At 35.8% G+C, this 22514-nt stretch overlaps 1 protein-coding gene across 3 annotated transcripts in view; it reads left to right on the forward strand.

The window, feature by feature from the left end:
* Positions 1-22514, forward strand: part of LOC135215293 (adipolin-like) — a 47674-nt gene that overhangs the window by 17233 nt on the left and 7927 nt on the right. For 2 of the 3 annotated variants that reach the window (XM_064249845.1, XM_064249861.1), the window contains exons 2-4: positions 16293-16511; positions 20778-21006; positions 21816-21985. In XM_064249845.1, coding sequence (XP_064105915.1) covers positions 16329-16511; positions 20778-21006; positions 21816-21985 — 582 coding nt within the window. In that variant the 5' untranslated portion in view covers positions 16293-16328. Of the gene's footprint in view, positions 1-1123; positions 1219-16292; positions 16512-20777; positions 21007-21815; positions 21986-22514 lie in introns of those variants that run through there. The other variant, XM_064249853.1, reaches the window with a different exon arrangement.

The raw sequence follows: 22514 nt of genomic DNA on the forward strand, positions 1-22514 counted from the left end.
AATTATGATAATGATAATAATAGGCTTTTTATAAGTCTAGGGGCGTAAACAAGCATATATTATTTATGAGGAATGTCCTTCGGTAGGGTCTTAGCTTAGTGCCAGCCAGACATGTTTTCTGGCAATAACCTAAAACCTCTTTGCCAAATCTCACGTTCAGTGATTATTACTATAGATAAGGTGGTGTCTCACAATCATGACCATTTCTGGAAGTTCTTTTATTTAAGGAATGGCTGACCGTACTACCTTTTTATTTTTTTACAGATTCCAGAATCTTAGCTTGATTACTGTTACATTTTGAAATTCCGGAAGCAGTTGTTTAGCTTTTTGTAAAAGAAAACTATTGAGATGGCTGTTTGTCTGTCCGTCCTCAGATCTTCAAAACTACTGGGGCTAGAGGATTGCAAATTGGTATGTAGATCATCCACCCTCCAATCATCAAACATAGCAAATTGGAGCCCTCTAGCCTCATTAGTTTTTATCTTATTCAAGATTAAAATAAGCCATGATCATGCGTCTGGCACCACCGGGCCGTGGCTTAGTCTCATACAGCATTATACGCTGTACAGAAAACTCTTTTCTTCGGTGAATTTTTTTACTTGTTTTACTTGTTTTCATTGTAATGCTCAAGGTATGCAAAAATGGTACTATGGCTATACACATATTGGCAGTTTCTTACAGGAAATGACGTACGATGTTCTTGCCATTATCTATGGCTAATATTTTCCTTCGCAAAATTTGCGTCAATCCAGGGGCGTAAGAATGTTGGTGAACGTTAATATAAAAGAGTTATACACTGTTCAGTGATGGAATAAGAGTGTAGTCGTGTAAATCAAAATAATATTTTATTGCCGACTGGTATGTAAATAGGGAAACCATTTGTAACGTGAGAGACAAAGAGTTTGTGTGGTAGGATCAAACCTACCAGTATCTAAACAGGAAGACGACTGGTGACGAGAGAGAGAGAGCGAAAGAGAGAGAGAGAGAATGTGTGTGTGTGTGTGTGTGTGTGTGTTTATGTATCTGTCTGCATCATGACATAGCCAAGTGAGTCTGGAGGTGATCCATCATTCTTGATCCGTTTAGTTCTGTCAAGCTGTTCGTGTGTGACCGTCCCGCCTCGCCAAGCGGAGCTGCTACTGTAGAAGAGCGTTTTGTTTGTTGTTGCCATTTGATCTTATGGCTCCCTTAAGAGCTTCGGGTGACAATGCGCTGACGGTTGGTTATTGTCGAGCCATAAGCACTGGCAGGCTTCGTTTAAGCTGCTGGCGCTTTTAGCAGGGGGGAAAAGTCCTGGTTAATCGCTTGTTTATATTATGATTAGAAAATAACGATCTCTCTCTCTCTCTCTCTCTCTCTCTCTCTCTCTCTCTCTCTCTCTCTCTTCTCGCTCGTATTAGAAATGCTTTCGTCGGTTATGTGAGATGGCAGGATATATATATATATATATATATATATATATATATATATATATATATATATATATATATATATATATATATATATATATATATAATTATGTATGTGTGCAATTTTGGGCGTTTCGAGTCAGCACCAGTTTTTTAAAAAATCAAATATGAGTATAGATTGTTTTCCAAGATGCAAAATACAAACCACAGATAGATTTTATTTATGAAAAGTTCTTCTGAGGAATGTGCCATTATGTGTGTGCGTGTGGGTATGTGCGTGTGTGTGTGTGTGTGTGCGTGCGTGCGTAGCAGGAGGCTCTTAATTCGTCTAGAGTCTAGACAAATAAAAAGATTGAGGGGCATTTGCAGCGGCTCTGTGCAGCACGATGGCTTATATGTGCGTTTTCTTTCGAAGGTCTTTGAGGTCTTTACCTTAATGTTCTTCCGCTGTCAACAAGTTTTCTTGCTTCTAATTATTATTATTATTATTATTATTATTATTATTATTATTATTATTATTATTATTATTATTATTATTATTATTACAGTACATTAATCTTATTACATTTATAGTTTTACTCGCCTTGATTATTATTATTATTATTATTATTATTATTATTATTATTATTTTATTATTATTATTATTATTATTACAGTACATTATCTATTACATTTATTAGTTTTACTCGCCTTGATTATTATTATTATTATTATTATTATTATTATTATTATTATTATTATTATTATTATTATTATTATTCCAGTACATTTTCTCTTCCCTTCATCATTTTTTACTCTCCTCTGCTGTTTTCATTTTAGTTATATCTGTGCTACGTTCATTTTTAAAAACTATTTCTTCATCCTTTTCTTCTTATTTTTCTTGTGTCTTCATTTCTTTTCGTCTTGTTCTCATCGTCCTCATCATCAGTATCATCATGATTTTAATTGGTCTTTTTCCTCTTCTTCTCATTATCATTACCATTCCATTGCCTCAGACTACTCCACCGCCTCCTCCTTCACCATCATCATCATCATCATCATCATTATCATTCCATCGCCTCAGAATACTCCACCTCCTTCACCATCATTATCATCATTATCATTATCAGTCTATCGCCTCAGAATACTCCACCTCCTCCTCCTTCTCCTCCGTCACATCTTCATCATCATCATCATCATCATCATCATTCCATCCCTTTAGATTTTCCTCCTCCTCCTCCACCTCATCATCATCATCATTATCATCGCCATTGCATCGCCTCAGAATACTCCATCTCCTCCTCCTCATTCACATTATCATCATCATCATTCGATCCCTTTAGAATACTCCTCCTCCTCCTCCTCCTCCACCACCACCTCCTCCATCACCATCTTCATCATCATTATCATTGTATCCCCTCAGAATAATTCGTCCTCCTCCTCTCCTCCTCCTCCTCATCATCATCATCACCATCATTATCATTCCGTCCCCTCAGAATAGACAATAACTCATCTTCTCGCCCGGGCGACATTATTTCAACGAACCGTGAACGACCGTGTCTCCTGAAACGGCTTGTTATTTATGGAAGCCAGCCCCCGGCCACAGCCGTGTCTTTTTCTACTTCGCCGACAATGGTTCCGGAGAAATGTTGACGTGCTGTTATAAACTTCGATGTCTTTTTTTCTTTATTTCTTTATTTATCTATATATTTATTTATTTTTGCATATGGGATTTTGCTGTCTATGTTTATGGTCTTTTCGGTGAGCATAATAATAATTATGATAGATAAATCTGTACCATTTCAAGTGTCATGCTAGTATGAGTATTTCTTAATAATAATAATAATAATAATAATAATAATAATAATAATAATAATAATAATAATAATAATAATAATAATGATGATGATGGAGAAATAAATTCACAGTTGTGTATATGTACATCTATTTATAGATAAATCTGTACCTTTTCAAGACTCATGCTAATAATAATAATAATAATAATAATAATAATAATAATTTCTTGTCATATTGTAAGCAACGATAGAGTATCTCTTTATGTGAATATATCAATTATTTTTTCTTTTTTTGCATTACTCGCCCCTTTTTAGCTGCTCTTCTTATGTATTTTGATTTATGCAGTGTATTTTCATTCATTATTCATGCATTTTCCGCTCTTTCAGTTATCATCCATATTTTTCGATAACTCAGGTCGGTCACTATGGGATGCCTTCTGCAAGAGTTCAAAGATTACATAGCGATGATGCCACTAACGAAGTTCAAGGTGCTTACGCACCCCGGCTTTGTTTTCGATTAGCGGAAACTTGTTGCAGTATTATCATTATATCATTGGTATTGGTGTTGTTCCTAGCGATGGTAGTGGGGGGTTTTCGAGGTAAATTATTACTATTATTATTATTATATTACTTACTATTATTATTATTATTATTATTATATCGTTGATATTGTTTTGGATGATATTGGCAGTAATGGTGGACTTAGGCGAGCTGTTTTGTACATTCATTTTAACCATTCTTTTCCGTAAGTAGATTTAAAATCATGTTCAGCGTGAGGCACTTGAAAAAAAAAAAGATTTAAAGATTAAGGAGAGAGAGAGAGAGAGAGAGAGAGAGAGAGGCGTCCTTGTCCCATTACACCAGAGAGCAACAAGTTGTTGTTGAGTTCGCCCCGAAACAAGAGTAATTGCTTAGCACGCGTTCACAGGGCCTGCCGACCATTCCCACACGCCCCCCCCCCCCCCGCCCCCACACTCGGGAGAGGAAGTCGTTTTCTTCTTCTGGCAAGAAACAGTGGGTGGCCGGGCCACTTTCCGCGACTTAACTGCTGTTCCTCTGTGCGTCTTCATTTCCTTCTGCCTTTTTTCTGTTCGTTCGTTTTATTGGTGTCTATGGTCGTGTTTTTATTTCTTTTCATTTTTCAACTAGATTTATCCATTTGATGGGAAGGGTGGTATTTGAATTCATTATCTATCTAATGGAATTTTTCTTGAAGCTCTCGTGTTTTTTTCCAATTATATGTATAATTTCACTATTTCCGAGGAAGCTTCATCGTAATATATATATAGTATATACATATATATATATATATATATATATATATATTTGTATGTGTGTGTGTGTGTAAATGTAATAGCCACAATACCCTCTTAACTTCTCAAATTCTTTGCTCTTTTTTTTTGGATACGCTTGTCACTACAAAGCCTCGAGATCCAACTTCAAAGAAATGTGAAAGAAATCATGATGTCCGGTAAAAAGAGCAAAACATTTGAGAAGTTAAGACGGCATTGTGGCTGTTACATTTACAATATATATGTGTGTGTGTGCGTGTGTGTGTGTTAATATAGTGAAGAATATTGCGCTCATTTATTCATTACTAAGTAGACTTTCTTACACGTGATTTTACCTTTGCGACTCTGAAAAAGCAAAGCTAATGGTCCAGGACATATATTTTGTGTAACTTTACATGCTCTACATAGCCTATACCTGTATGTGTGCATACACATTGTGTGTACACATGTATATTATACTGATTAAATTCACTCACACATGACATTCTCGTGCACATTTTGCACCATGATAAGCCGAGCCATATTTTTTCATTTCCTTGGCATTTGGGCATCAAAGGGCGAAATTCCTCACTTGAAAACATTGAAAGCTATTCCTGTTTGTGTCTTTCTTGTTCGTCGGAGGACGTTTGTGTTGTTTACATGTAATGTCAGTAGGTTAGTGTTCTTCTGCCCTGTTATGCCTTCATTACTGACACAGTAGTTCGCTGTTCCGTCCGGGCCCAGTGACGTCATGACTTCACAGTCTGCTGAGGAACTTTGCCCAGAAATGGGAGAGTCGTTTATTACCTCCGGCGAGGACTTGTGTATTGGGTTCCGTTTGTTTGTTCGTTCGTTTGTTACCAGGCTTGCCCCCCAAATTTTTTTATTTTATTTATTTATTCTTTTTTTTTAGCTGATAGGTAAGATGTATGAAAGAAGAGTGAGGGGAGTTAGCTAGGTAACCATGGTAGGGAATAGTTTAGAAAGTTAAGTGTTAATAAGAGAAATGTCAAGTTTGGGTGAAATGAGAAAGTATTTTTTAAGGAGCAGTAGTCTTGGCGGAGGTTTGCGGTACCGATTGCTCTATTAAATAAATGCAGAGTTTGGAGGGGTAAAGCCTATGTCTTCATCTACCCTTGACCTACGGAAACAAGCAAAAAATGGGGCTATAGCCCCGCCTCCCTTTTAAAGGATAGAAGGTTGTCAGAGGGAAAACAGAATTTGGAAGGAAATACCAAATCTGGTTTCCATGGCTGCATAAAAATATATATATATATATATATACATATATATATATATACATATATATATATATATATATATATATATATATATGTGTGTGTGAGAGTAATGTGTGTGTGTGTGTGTGTGGTGTTGTAAATGGGTGTTGTGTTACGACGATACTAGAATTTTTTGGATTATGAGGAACCGAAGAAACCGTGAGATAGTTGGGACATGCAAATGGAATATCAAAAAGCATTTAATTGTGGCTGATGTCCATATAAAAGGGAATGTTTAGAAATGAAAAGGAGAGACTTGACGAGTCTCTTGTAGTGAGCAGTGAGAGATTTACAAAAAAAAAAAAAAAAAAAACGGGGTAAGTACAAACGGTAGAAAATGCAAGTAGAGTGGGAAGACGCAACTAGGGGAGCGGATCTTGTTTTGGAGACGATCTGATCGGAATATTTTAAAAGGAACGGGAAAATTATGATTTTGAAGAAGAGAACAGTAAGTAAGGTAAAGGAGAGTAGGAGAGAGAGAGAGAGAGAGAGAGAGAGAGAGAGAGAGAGAGAGGGTCATGGGGGCGAGACGCGAGAGCTGGTGTTTAGAAGCTACCGCCTTGTCGTCAGCGTCGGGCCCCATTCTCGGCTCTCCATTATGGAGGCGCCAGTGTGGAGAGCCGTCCCATTAGCCTTTTCTTATTCCACCAGAACCTTGCTTCCTCTGAAGACTCCCCCGCCCTTCCTCCCCCCAGCCTCTCCCAGTGGGCCAGTCATCCACGCTGCTTTGCCATGAAGTTGAATGGGTAATGATGGATTTGTTTCCTTTTTTTTTGTTTTTTTTTTTGTTCCTTTCTTATTTTTACACTCCGTCGTTTACCCTTTAACACCTACTGTCCGTCGGTTGCCAGTTCGTATTATTTTCGTCCATATATAAACTGATTATTTTGCTTTATGTTCATTCATAATTTTGCATATTATCTAATCTGCCCCTATTTATATCTAGATATTACTGTATTCATCTATTCTCTTATATTTTACCTTTTCTTTCATCGAAGCGTTAATTATTTTTATTACATCTAACTTAATAGTTGTATAGTTTCCGTGTGAGTGCGCTTTATAGATTACATGTATAGACAGTGACTGCATACGATGATCAGACTTTAAAAATAAAGGTAGTTATGTTATTTAAAAGCGGATTAATTATGATTACTTTTAGGACAATTTTAAGCGATGTATATAAAACTGACTCGCTTATCACCGCAAATTACACCTCGCAAATCCAATATTCCAATTATTCAGTCAGTTTCATCATAAGAAGTCTTAAGAGGAAATAAGATGTTTATACTTGAACCTTTCAGTTTTGTGTGCGTTAATCTGTTTACCGTTAAGAAACTGAAATGAGAGAGAAGGAAGAATTTAGCTGGATCAGTATAGACCTTCAACATTTTCATGATGTTCTAGACTTTCATACCCGCAGTAGGCTTTGACTTGCGATATTTCTTTTTTTTTTTTTACATCGTTAATGTTTCGAACTCAGTTCACTGACAATGTTATCGTTAATGCATATTGCACAGGAATGTAAAATGAGCGCGAGTTCTTTGTGGCCATGTGCGTCCCTAGAATGAAAAAAGTAAGTAATAATAACCATAATCGTTTATCAAATAATAGTCTCCTTTTAGAATGTAAATGAATATTTCTCATGCGGATTTTGTGCGGAGAATAATGCAGTTTTGAGGGAGATGCCTGAGTTCGTGATATCTATCTTCCCGTTATGGAAACAATATATTTCTGTCCGTCGGTCTAGCTATCTATCTGCATGAGTAAATGTAGGTATATTGTGTGCATATATGAATGTAAGTGTATGCATGACCGTTTACGTGCGTCTGCCCCAGTCTGTCAGCGTCCTTTCTCTTCTCCTCGGCTACTCGTACATGTTTCTGTTGAAAGTCTGATTCATCTATAATTCCTCTATTATTCCTCGTATGCAGATTTGCTCTTGACATGTCACACTCCAACCCCCATTCCTCATAGACTCTCTCTCTCTCTCTCTCTCTCTCAAGCATTGTTGCTTAGGAGCTTTAGTCGCCTCTTCCCCTACCGCCCAACCCCCCTCCCCCACCCCAACCTCCCTCGCCCCGTAACTCATGACGTACGACCGATTATCTAACCTTGACATCTACCCTCTCTCTATCGGGTCTACCCTCACCGTTGTGAGAAACAACACAAATTTGAGTAGTGGTTCTCATGTTGATGGCTATTGGGTCAGAGTCGGACTTCGAATAGGGAGCTGAAGACTTTCGTCATATTTATTTGTTTCTTTTCTCATGGATGGATATCATTTTTTATTTATGTCTATATTTATTAGTTTAATTATTTTGGTTAAGTAAATGTTTTTGGCTTTCCCTTGACTGATTCTTGTTTGACCTAAATAAAGGGGTTTCTTATGTAATGAGTGATTTACTGGTTTTATTATGTTATTTGTTTATTTAATTTACCCTGTTCTATTTGTGTAAGTGTTTACACTTGGACAATATTTAGTCGCTGTCTGTGTACAATAATTTGAAGGCAAGCGGTTTTTTTCCTGCGGGAATGTATTTATTAAAATTATGATTATTTTTGTGGTTGATGATAGACCCATTAACACGAGACACGTGAAGTAGGAGCATCCTATCTACTTGTGAGTAATCTTCCCATCTTAGTCCTTTTCTTCATAGTTTGTCTAACTGCATTATTGCTCAGTAAATAATTTAAGCAACACATTGACCTTAGTGTTGTGTCGCCAGTAGTTCTGTCGGGAAATCAGTAATCAATTCGTGAGGGGTTTCTAGAAGATTCTAATTCTACCTGCAGTGATCGCAGGAAATCGACGCCTGTTAAGGTCTACGGATATCGCTCCTCCCTTTTCGCAATTCCTTCCTCCTCCTGTCTATGAAAAATTGAATTAAATCAGTGATTCCTAACCAGAGTTCCGCGGAACCCTGGGGTTCCTCATTTCATCATCAGGGGCGGAACCCTGGGGTTCCGTAAGAAGTCTTGAAATAAATATGTATTGCAAATGACGCTGATCCGAATTTACACAGCTTGAGTAGCAGTGGTAGATATATGATTTATATTAAGCAATTTATACATATATATATATATATATATATATATATATATATATATATATATATACATATATGTATATAGTGCCCGAATATATAATGCCTGAGGATAAAGGTTCCTTGAAGGTATAAAGGTTTACATATATATATATATATATATATATATATATATATATATATATATATATATATATATATAGTGCCTGAATATATAATACCTGAGGATAAAGGTTCCTTGAAGGTATAAAGGTTGGAATCACTGTCAAATTGATGAATAATAGGTTGGTTGGATGGCCTGGATTTAGGCGGCCTTATGCCAACACGGGGCCTTGTCCAAAGGTGGCTCCTGGTGTGAGTCTCCTGGTTCTGACCTATCATTATCAAGGTCTACAGTATGATACGTTGAATTCCTTCGTATAGATTAGCGTCCCTGAAAAAAACCTTTGAAACTAAGTTGCACTACATTGATTTATTTAGGGAAAAAATCTGTCCATCAACTTTCAGTGTTTTGTATTAATTATTTCAAGATCAAATACATAGAGAGCTAATAACCTATGAATGGTTATCACTGAGAGAAGAGGTAGCAAAGAATTCCTATAAATGGCGTTTTACATATATTTTCAAATATATATTATATATATAATCTATTAGATTATTATATATATATATATTAAATATACATATATATATATATATATATATATATATATATATATACGTATATATACATAACTCGTATATTCACAAGAGTATCTCCTCCCGTTGTATTAGTCAAGATCTCTGGTTGATAAACATTTCAGCCATTAAAGCCAAGGCCAAGTTTCTGGGTATCATTCCCAAATTGTTCTTCAAAACGGGGCCGCCAGAAACTTTGGCGATGTGGTATTTTAAAGTGACAGAAGGCAATGAAGCATTTTTGGTCGTTTGCAGGATCATCTTGCTAATTCTGGGATACAATATCCGCTTACTCGGGGAAGTAAGCCTGCAAACTACTTTGCTGTTGTTGTTGTTGTTCTTGTTTGGCGGGGAGTTGAAGGAAAAGCCTAAAAAGACCTGAAAAAGTTGTTTCGCGTTGAGTTAAAGATACAGGAATTTTAGGATAGATATTTATGGTTTATTTATTAGAATTAAAATGTAAGAAGTAAATAATATGCATGTTAAGCAGTACAGAAAAATTATTTCAAATAAAATATAACGTATTTATTTTAATTTTCGTTGGTGAAAACGTACTATTTGACCATAGATTGTCGCACGCTCTCTGAGTAAACTTGAGGTCGGATCACGCCTCGTTTACTTTTCCCAAAATACACAGCATTCTTATCGGTAATCTGTTCACCGTGAAACACTGAAACCTGAAGAAATTTCGCATCGTTTGACCTTTTTAGTTAATAAACCAGCGTTAGAGCTTTTACTACATTTGTCATTTGTTTTCTTAGTTCATGGCAACAGGAAATTTTATCTGTTCCATCTTTTGAAATCTTTTGTTACTTAAGGAGTGTCTGTTTTTCATAGTTCAATCCTTTAACTATAGTTACTGAAAGAGACACCGGAAACTTTTCATTTTCTCCCATTCTTTTCGACGTCTTTTGTTAATAAAAAAAAATGCAAAAGGTTGTGTTGAAATCTTTCTGTAGTGTCTGTTTTCATTGTTTCATCCATCAACATATTGTTGATGAAGTAGTCACTGGAAACTTCCATCTTCTCCCATTCTTTTCGACGTCTTTTGTAAATAAAGAAGTAAAAGGTTGTGTTGAAATCTTTCCTCACTTTAAGGCAACAAAAAATGTTAGGCTCTAAATCTTCAATCCTTCGTTACTTGAACGTGAAGACGCAATCTTTCTGCTCATTCTTTCGCCTTCTGTTAACTTGCAGGCTAAAGTGAATTCTTTCTGTTACTAAATTTTAAGTTTATCTTTTCCGTCTTTTGCCATCCCATGTTACTTAAGCTGAAACAATTCCATTTTGCCCACATACTCTCCGTTCCATAGGAGCTGTCCTCCCGTCCGTCTTACGACACATTTCCTCAACGGTAACAGGAAATACTCCCCAGTCTTAACAAACAAGGAAGGACCTCTCCAACCTAACCTTTGAAGTCCCAGGCCATTTGCCATCAAGTATTCCCCGAACTCCTTCGTCATTTGACTTCGAGGAAAGCGTTCTTACAACCGAGAGGGAGTTCGTAGAAGCGAGACACTTATTCGTTTTAATGTTGTAGAGATTTAGATAACGTGAGAAGGGGGTACTGAGATTGCGTCATTGCCGCTTGAAGAGTCTTCCTTGTAGTGGGGATTTTGAAATGGAGGAAATGGGTCTTTCATCAGTGCGTTTATCCTGAGGATAGTCTTTCCTCTCTCTCTCTCTCTCTCTCTCAGTTACCTCCCCTTCTATCTCTATTATGAAAACGATTGGTAATGTTTACTTTTTTTCCCTTTAACATGAATTTTAGCTCCTCTCTCTCTCTCTCTCTCTCTCTCTCTCTCTCTCTCTCTCTCTGTGTTTCACCCATTTACCTATTGCCCCTTCTCTCTCTCTCTCTCTCTCTCTCTCTCTCTCTCTCTCTCTCTCTCTCTCTCTCTGTTTCACCCATCACCCATTTACCTATTGACCTCCCCCCCCTCTCTCTCTCTCTCTCACACACACACATTTACCTATCGGCCCCCTACCTATCGCCACACATTCTCTCTCTCTCTCTCTCTCTCTCTCTCTCTCTCTCTCTCTCTGTCATGAAAAACGATTGGTAAAATTTACTGTTTCCCTTTACCTGAATTTTAGCTCTCTCTCTCTCTCTCTCTCTCTCTCTCTCTCTCTCTCTCTCTCTCATTTATAATATATACGTAACAGTGGTCTGGTTAAACTAAGATATACCTTTCTAGTGGGATCACCGGAAACTTCGTATCTTCCTCAAAACCGAAATTTTTTTAATATGAATTCAAATTCATAAGCTACTTAAAAAGCTCTATTTTCTCTCTTACGTTTTAATATATGTACATTGTATCTTGGAAGCCTGCTTAGCAAGTTAATGGTCTTAATTTTCCTGATTTTTAAAATTTTTTATTTACTTTATCTTCGCTTGCTTCCGGTTTCTGTCTAAAAGAGGCTGACGGAAGAGAGAGAGAGAGAGAGAGAGAGAGAGAGAGAGAGAGAAATGCTCAAATCAGATTGCAACAATTTTGATGCAGTAGAATAATTATTTATCTGTCAGTTTATCCCCGTTCTCTCTCTCTCTCTCTCTCTCTCTCTCTCTCTCTCTCTCTCTCACACACACACATATATATATAATATATATATATTATATATATATATTAATATTATATATAATATATATGTACTAATATATGTATATATATATATATATATATATATATATATATATATATATATATAAGCGAATACCACAGGAAAATGATAGGCAGAAATCCAAGCTCTTTCGTATTTACTAAGACATTGTCAAGGAACGAATGAAATACTTTATTTCCAACTGTATTTCATTCGTTCCTTGACAATGTCTTAGTAAAGACGAAAGCGCTTGGATTTCTGCCTATCATTTTCCTGTGGTATTCGCTTACTTAATGAAGTCACGTGCATCTACTGTGGTTTTATATACATATATAGGTATATATATATATGTGTATATATATTATATATATATATATATATATATATATATATATATATATATATATAGATATTTATATATATTTATATGTCTGTGTATGTATCTGTATGTGTATAAATAGATATCCTTTTGAAAACTTATCTGATACATACGAGTGGTGATACTGGGTGCAGACGCAGACGGATCTCCGTCGATGAAAACAGAAGCCTAGATGTAAGATATATGCGCCACAGACGTCATAGGGGATCGAAACGCATTGCCGGCTGGCGGTGTCTGCGCTTTGAATGAAGCAGCGCTGGGAGCGACAGGCACTTGTTTGTTCCTCCGGACAATAAAGGGAAAAAGAGACATACCTTCATGTGGAACTGTTGCAAAGAGATCTTACTTTTAATTTTTTTATTTCGATTAAGTCGTGTGATTCTGTAGACCTGTCTTGTGCATATATATACATACACACACATATATATGTATGTATCTCAACTATGAAACTTGCTACTGGATAGGGGATTTTGGTGTTACAATGCCGTGAGAAGGTGGGCTTTACGTTCACCGCTCCCACCTTTGATGAGATGCGAATTCATGTTCTCTAACCATAAGGAGGTTCGCTTTTCGTGTTTTCACACCCTGAGGAGGAGGAGGTACACTTTCTTTATGCCTCAGGCACTATATATGTATGTACATGTATATTAGTATATATTTCGCATGTATATATGTTTGGATAGGGGGTACACTTTCTTTATGCCTTATGCAGTATATGTGTATGTATATATACTATGTATATTAGTACGTATTTCGCATGTATATAGTATGTATGGATAAGAGGTACACTTTCTTTATGCCTCAGGCAGTATGTATGTAGTATGTATATATATGTATATATTTATGCATTTAGCATGTATATATGTATGGATAGGAGGTACACTTTATGCTTCAGGCAGTATATATATGTATATATGTGTATATGGGTATGTATTTTGTATATGTGTATGGATATGGTTGAGTGCGAACTTGGTCTCCCGACTGCTTTCGTTATGAAATGAACGGACTAAGCTCTCTGTAGTGAAACGGACCTTTGAAATATATCGTTCGTTCGTGCGTTCGTTCCTTTTTTTCTGAAACAAAGAAACGCGTTATGCGGCAGAGGGGAATTGCCGAAGGCATTAGTTCTCGAGACGTGATAAGCGAAATACAAAGAGCCAAGGTGGAATTGTGAAGAAGTTCAGGTCTTTGGAGTCCTTATTTCCGAATGAATGAATGGACGACTTGAGAGGGAGGGGGGAAATTAATGAATGGAGGACTTGAGAGGGAGAGGGAGAGGAGATAACGAAGGACCGTGGCTGGTGACCTTGGTTTTTGTGTTAGAGCTAATGAAACGTTATGATTAAATTAAATAGAGTTATCGCGGCTGTGTGAATGCATGAATGGGTGGATGATTCGGTGAGAGAGAGAGAGAGAGAGAGAGAGAGAGAGAGAGAATTAATGTAGGATTGAATAAAGCCACATTTAACCTGATAGTACAATAGGGTTATCAGATAGTTTTTCTTTCGCTTGTTGATATGGGGACGGTGGGGGGCGAGCTACTGGGAAGATAATGTCCCCAAGGAAGCCTTTTAACTGCATTTGGTGTTTAGCACAAGAAGTGTAACTGGAGAGAGAGAGAGAGAGAGAGAGAGAGAGAGAGAGAGAGAGAGAGAGAGAGTGGAACAAGCTTGGTAACTTGGATATGAATGGATGTTTATCGGGAAGTAGAAAAAAATGTTCTTGTTACGTGTGTATGAGAGAGAGAGAGAAAGAGAGATGTTTCTGATAACGTAAATATTGATATGAATGAAGGAGGGGCAGAAATAGATGCAGAAATGTTTCTGGTTACGAGGATGCTGATGATAACGGTCGCCAAGGAAGCAGAAGAGAGAGAGAGAGAGAGAGAGAGAGAGAGAGAGAGAGAGAGAGAGAGAGAGTTTCTGATACCTAAGATGCTGAGACGAATGGGGGAGGGGAAGAGATGGTGAAATGTGTATAGTAGCGAAGATGCTGATGATAACGGTCACCGAGGAAGCAGAGGAGAGAGAGAGAGAGAGAGAGAGAGAGAGAGAGAGAAAGAGAGAGAGACAAACGGCGATGAAAAGTACTGTATACTACATGCCGGCCATTCCTTGAAGCGCAGACTCTCCAGAGACCCGCAATACGGACGTCACAGGCTTGGATAAACAGTTCCTCTTTCGAATCCCACCGACCCTTCGCCTTCATTTGTCGCAACAAGGCATCACATTATGCTTATCTAGTCAACATAGCTCTATGCTGGCTTAGAGAATGGGGGGGGGGGGGAGGGGTATGTAGGTATAGGGTAGGGGCGGGGACGGGACAGCGTGTTGTGGGTGTACAGAAAGAACACCGCTTGCATATGTCTTGATTGATAACTTGCTTGTTGCTTGACTTGTCCGACTGACAGCGCTTTTGACAGGTCAACGGGGCATTTGTTTGACGTAGGTGATGCCACACGGTAGCGTTTATTGTGTTTTTCTTTCTTTTTTTTTATTCGATTTTGCTTATTTCCTTTTTTCGTTATTTTGAAATGGTTTAGTTTTGTGTAATTTGACAACATCGGTTGAATTTTACGTCTGCTTTCTCTCGACCGTCATTAGTCTCTCTCTCTCTCTCTCTCTCTCTCTCTCTCTCTCTCTCTCTCTCTCTCTCTCTCCTCTCTTAGAAATGCTGCATTGGTCTCAGAGCTGCAGTTTTATTCACCGTTTGAATTACAGCGAAGTGCACCTGTAAACATCTTAATGGCTGGGTAACATTTGCAACTTTACACTTGCATAAATACATGTTTATATAATTCATATCCGGTGAAAAATATATGATGATGTAACACTACTTATCATGCAATAAAGACATGACCAGCGAGTTTCATGCATTTTTTCTTTTTTAACTGGAGCAATATTTAATTTCGAGAGGTAATCTGAAAGGTAAGCAGCGAAGATTTCGTCATTTTCGTGGTCCTGCCTTGGATTAATTTCATGTTCGTATAAACTGATTGCTATTTCGGTTCGTTAATCGTCGGCCATTTTTACTTTTACGCCTTGTAAAGAGGATTTTTTCTTTCAAGAATTTTGTTTGTTATCTGGAAATACGAATTTTTAAAAAAATCAGGTTATTTTTATTTAAAAAGAAATTGTATATTATTATTATTATTATTATTATTATTATTATTATTATTATTATTATTATTTTTATTATTATTATTATTATTATTATTATTAATTGGTCGGGCGTTCCAGTTTATTACTAGACATTTTTACATTGTGTATCTAAATTTTGTGTATTGTATTGTATATGTCATGTCAAGCTCTGTACGTGGCCTTGAATTAAATTATTATTATTATTATTATTATTATTATTATTATTATTATTATTATTATTATTATTATTATTATTATTATTATTATTCACTGAAGACTTATTTATGTCAAGGATTCTAAGAATTAATTTTATAGAATTTTCCAATGTTATTCATGTACGATTCCTGATCACGATTCCTAACAATATTAAGTTTTTATGATGATTGTAATTTTCAAGATTTATACAAACTAAATGTTCATGTAAAGAAACCAGCAATGAATTTACTTCGCTAGATTTTTGTTTATTCACATAAAGAAACTAATCATTCCATGACTGAAGAGTTTTCAGTTCTCGTTAGTTAAATAATCTTATATGTGTTTTCCTCTACTTCAGTAGTTCTGCTACTTCTTATGTATCCTTGGTATTCTTAATAAATAAAAGATTAAACTATTTTCCTTAATTTTCTAAAGCATCTTATTTCTTAAATTATTCGCTTTTAACATTTTCCACAATCAGAGAACCGTAGTTGTGAATCTTCCTCCTCTTCCATTCCAGAAGCGGTAAAAGGGCTTCCAGATCGACGCCATCAAAATGCAGTTCGGGACTTCCAACGGCTGGGTATGCCTCAGCCTCGTCGTGATCATTTCGGGCATCCGCGCCGTTGAGGGCATCAGGAGCATGGTGATGGGACCGAAGTCGCGAGATATCTCCCTTGGCAGCAACGCCCTCCAGGGCCTGCAGAGCATGTGGTACAAAGACAGCCAGGAGGACGAGGTGAGTCTTTAGTCTTCTGTAAATAAAGACTACTGAAATGGCTATTTGTCTGTCCGTCCTCAGATCTTGAAAACTGCTGAGGCTAAAGAGCTGCAAATTGTTATATTGACCATCCACCCTCTAATCATCAAACATACCAAATTGCAGCCCTCTAGCCTCAGTAGTGTTCAAGATCTGAGGAAAGACAGAAAAATTGTGCGGACGGACAGAAAAATAGCCATCTCAGTGTTTTAAACACTGTTGCCAATTGGTCTGTGTTTTCCAGCCAAAACTCGGGGGAAAACCTTGTAAATAAGTTATTTTCGCGTATCTATTTGCAATATACAAAAATATTAGAGCAATTGTATCATTATTGCATTACTATGACAGCTAAAATTTATGGAAACAGTTCGTATTAAAGCTATCGGCCGATGTGCAACACTCTGCTTAATTGGCAGCGATGGTTTTAAACCTATCACCGTAGTCTGTCTGTCTCCATCCATCACGACATAAAGAAAACGAGCATCTCCTCAGGAAATTGCAAACGGCGCTCGCAGCCTCCCCGGCCGACAAGGGCAATACAAGTGTTGTGTTGCTCTTTCATGTGTCAGGCGTTATCTTAAAAGAGGCTTTTAAAAGTCATGAGTAGATACTTAATGTTGTAGCCAAGTGTCGCTACAGAGTCGTTTTACGGCTCTCTGAGATACGGTGGCTCTTCTCTGATGTCTCTCTGAAGGATGTTTGTTGTTTTTGCGCTGTCACTTGAACGTGTTCATTTTCATCTCTGGGTTTTTTTTTTCTATATTTTTTGTATGATTTAGGAATTATGTCTTAATGATGCAGATTTCCTAATGTCTCTGTCTTGTCTGAATATATTTTGCGTTGGCTTTGGGTTAGGTTTGTATCTTTTTTTGTTCTCGTGGTTATTGCTTCATTTCAGGAAGTCTAATACTTTTTTGTGCTTAAGGATATAATAACTATCTAGTTACGTTCTTGCCATGCGTGAATGAATTGTTTGTTGATTTTTTCATGGCAGTTAATTCTTCATCATGTTGCTTAAATAGACACGATACTAACCAGTGCATAAATATTATATTGCTCCACAGTAAAGAAGCAACTTTACCCTTCCCTTTAGAGAAAGATTGTCATGGGGTAAGCTATGATTTATCTGTTTTTTAAAGTTATAAATAAACACAATACGGTGACTCATCATTCATGCAGTCAGCTCTGCATTGTCTCCCACCTGTCAGTCACTTCTGTGGTTACCATTTTCATAGTTTTATGAGACGATTTGTGGTCCAAGTTTCATTTTAAAAGGAAGTTGTTCAGTATGATCTTCCACGAACCCCGTAGGTGGGTAGTGCCGTCAGTGGACCTCATGCGGTGCACTGTCGGTATTAATTAAGGTTCTTTGCAGCGTGCCTTCGGCCCCTAGCTGCAACTCCTTTCGTTCCTTTTACTGTACCTCTTTTCATACTACATTTTTTCATTTTACTTTCCACCCTCTTCTAACACTTGATTCGTAGTGCAACTGCGAGGTTTTCCTCCTGTTACACCTTTCAAACTTTTACTGTCAATTTCCATTTCAGCGCTGAATGACCTCATGGGTCCCAGTGCTTGGCCTTTGGCCTAAATTCTATATTCAACTCAACTCAACTCTTCCATAAAAAAAATACATTATTCAGATGTCCATTATGTCCCCCTCAGAAATATCAAAAGTGGGTTTTGTTATTAATCTCTTCAGAGAGAGTTTGACGGATATCCACCTATGGCTGTCTATTTCATCAGTGTTTGTCAAAAAGTAATTAATAATTTTTAATGCTTTGTGAAAATGTGGGCGATTTTCCAAGCAAGAATCTTCTATTATTTGAATGCTTGTTGGTATGGGTCAGGATTTTTATTTATTTATTTATTTATTTACATATTTATTTATTTATTGCCAGTCACAGCTACGGACTCAACAAGTGGTCCGGAGTTTCGTAAAGAGAATTAGAAAGAATCTCAAGATAACGATCAGAGTTTACCCTGAACGAAGATTGTGGTTTTGAGGTGCAGTTCTCATTAACATTAGACTCCTGAATGATTCATGATAAATGTGGTAAAAAATCTCTACTCTACCGCCTCAGAAAATAAAACAAGTAAATAATTGCTTCATTCTTAATATCTCGACCCTTTACGAAATCTGACATATTGCTGCTGCCACATTAGTAAAGTTTGCTTGCAATTGCTAAATGAAATACTTAAGAAGTACGTGAAAATACTGGATGTTGCCGTTTATGTGCAAACTATGCATGTTAACGCCTTTTTTCCGAAAAAAGAAGGTTAGTCAGACTTTCAAAATTTGATTTAAAATAAATCCCAGACTCTCTCTCTCTCTCTCTCTCTCTCTCTCTCTCTCTCTCTCTCTCTCTCTCTCTCTCTCTCTATCATCTAGCTTATAAAACATACTATTCTTATATATATATATATATATATTATATATATATATATATATATCTATATATATGATGTATATATATATATATTATATATATATATATATAGTATATATACATACATACATACATATATATATATATATATATATATATATATATATATATATGTGTGTGTGTGTGTGTGTGTGTGTGTGTGTTGTGTTTTTGTGTGTGTATGCCTTTATGTATATATACGTACGTACGTACGTACGTACTTACATACATACAGACCCACCTCTTGCCATATAATTTTCGTAATGTATTCGGGCGCCATCCATTCCTGCTATTTATAGAGGCCTGGGCGTTATGTGACACGGTGGCACCGTGACATAACGGATCGGGTACCCAAGGTTAGGTTGGCACCAGCTTGACCCATATCCGGTTAAAATCACACGACATTGTAACGGAATCTTCTTATCCGGCCCAGGCGTCAAACGGCCCAGATCTGGTCAAGTCATCCGTTTTGAGTGTTACGAAACAGGACGGCGACAGGGCGCGCCGGAATTGGACAGACAGTCTTCTGTCTGTCTGTCTGTCTCTTCGTCTGCCGTCTGCCTGAATGGAGGGGTTGTATGCGCTGTGTCTCTGTTCTCTTCGTCTCTTTGCTTGGACGGAGGTGTTTTGGGTTCATTCTTGTCTGTTAGTCTGGCTGTTTTCAGAATTTCTCAAAAAGTTTTTGATGAATTTCAATGAAACCTTGTGGACAAAGGAACGGTCAGGTAGATTTTGAGATTTCGATCCGAGTTTTTTTTCTTTTTCCTTTTTTTAAGTAATTTTTACTTTATTCAAGGTTTTGTTTCAGGCTGTCTTTTTATTGCCAGCTGTCGGTATATGTTTATTATATCCTTGTTGATCTTGTAATTTTTAGATACTAAATTACATTGTTCCACATACACACACACATACACAACATATATATATATATATGTGTGTGTGTGTGTGTTTACGTGCAATAGTTGCATATTGATTTCCATACCATAATATATATATATATATATATATATATATATATATATATATATATATATATATATGTGTGTGTGTGTGTGTGTGTGTGTGTGTGTGTGTGTGTGTGCGTGTGTGTGTGTGTTCGCGTGCAATAGTTGCATATTGATTTTCATAACATAACACATTAAAGTAAGCTTTAGTATGAACCAAACGATTTGCATTACGAACACTGTACGATTCCGGTGACCGTAACACGAACCAAGAACAAAAAGTTGTACCTGCTGGAAAGCCTGAAGGACTTTTCTAATAGAAAATCCAATCATTTATTTATTCATTTATTTATTTATTTATTAATGAACTTTTTATATATTTATTTATTTTTTAGTTTATTTATTAATTTTTACATATATTTATTTATTCATTTGTTTACTTATTTATTTATTCATTAACTTTTTATTTATTTATTCATTTTTTAGTTTATTTATTAATTTTTAAATTTATTTATTTATTTATTTAGTTATTTATTTAATAACTTCTTATTTATTTATTTTCTAGTTTATTTATTAATTTTTAGATTTATTTATTTATTTATTTATTTTTTATTTATTTATTTTCTTTTATTTATTTATTCATTCATTTATAATTTTATTTATTTATTTATTTTTTGTAATAGCCGTCCATGGTCTTGGACTCGAGGCAGATGTGGGACCTGTTCATCAAGACCTCAGAGGGATATTTATTTATTTATTTATTTATTATTGAATTAATTAATTTATTTAATCAATTATTTGTTTAATTTTTAAATTAATTTAATTAATTAATTTATTTATTTATATTTATTTTTTTTTTTTTTTTGGAACAGCCGTCCATGGTCTTGGACCCGAGGCAGACGTGGGACGCGTTCATCAAGAACTCGGAGCGAACGAGCAAAATGAAGAGGCGCAAGAACCGAAGGCGCAACAAGAAGAACCAGATCCCCATGCCCAAAGCCGGCCCACCTGGCCCCCCAGGACCCAGGGGTCCACCTGGACCACCAGGCGGTACCCTCACTACTGCCGAATTGGAAGAGTACATCAAAGATTCCCTTAGAGGTTGGTTTGAGTGATCTTATTTCACGAATATTTGTATTATTATTATTATTATTATTATTATTATTATTATTATTATTATTATTATTATTATTAGTGATGTTGGTGATCATGTTATTTAAATAATTATTAATGATGATTGTGATGCTATTATGACTTACCATGAATTACATTATTATTATTATTATTATTATTATTATTATTATTATTATTATTATTATTATTATTATTATTATTACAAAAAATAGCAGTATCAGTACAGTTATCATTATGTTAATATTGCCATTATACAATATCATTAGTGATGCTGGAGATAATGATAATTATATAATTATTAATGATAACGGTGATGCTATTTTGACATTATTACAATATGGATGTTAACATTTAGATAATGATACTATAGTTAAAAATATTATAATTATTGTTACTATTAATATTATTACTATTGCTAAGAATATTATTATTATTATTGTTAACACCGATGCTCTTGTTAAACATATTATTATTAGAGAAAGTATCAGCGATAACGGTGAATTTAGCGTCTCAGTGGCGTGATCGGTATGGTCTTATACTGCTACCTCTGTGGCCGCGAGTTCGATTCTCGGGCATTCCATTGAGGTGTGAGAGAGGTATATTTCTGGTGATAGAAGTTCACTCTCGACGTGGTTCGGAAGTCACGTAAAGCCGTTGGTCCCGTTGCTGAATAACCACTGGTTCCATGCAACGTAAAAGCACCATACAAATAAACAAAGCAAGATAACGGTGAATTATTATGATCATCATCATGAGCACTGTCCATCCCCTCTCAGAGTACCTGCAAGACAGCAACGACACCGCTCGTGTCAGCGCCGAAGTGGACGACTTCTCCGGCGGGGATTCGGCGCGCCGGGGAAGGGTCAAAGTGGCGTTCGCTTCAACACTTCCTCATCCTCCGACGATTAAGCCAGCGGGACTCTCCATCGTCGACTCCTTCACCATTGTTAGTTGGGATTCCAATTTTTTTTTTTTTTTTTTTTTTTGTACAATATGTTGGTGCGCGTAGGATGAGAAAGAGAATTTTACGTTGTTATTATTATTATTATTATTATTATTATTATTATTATTATTATTATTATTATTATTATTATTATTATTATTATTATTATTATTATTATTATTATTTGGGGAAAACTCTTTATCATGAGAGTATACATAATGTTCTAAAATCTAAGGGGTCCACAATAATAATAATAAAACAAAAATTAATTATACACGAGCTCTTAACATTTTGTTATTATTGTGGACCCCTTAGAACATTATTATTATTATTATTATTATTATTGTTATTATTAGTAGTAGTAGTAGTAGTAGTAGTAGTAGTATAGTATTAGTATAGTTAATATTATTATTATTATTATTATTATTATTATTATTATTATTATTATTATTATTATTATTATTAAAAAGAATGGCAGAATTAAGCGGGTTGATTTTATATACTGTTTTTTCTATTTTCCTTATAATTCGCT

Source organism: Macrobrachium nipponense, chromosome 19 (genome assembly GCF_015104395.2).
Source record: "Macrobrachium nipponense isolate FS-2020 chromosome 19, ASM1510439v2, whole genome shotgun sequence".
Taxonomy (NCBI): domain Eukaryota; kingdom Metazoa; phylum Arthropoda; class Malacostraca; order Decapoda; family Palaemonidae; genus Macrobrachium; species Macrobrachium nipponense.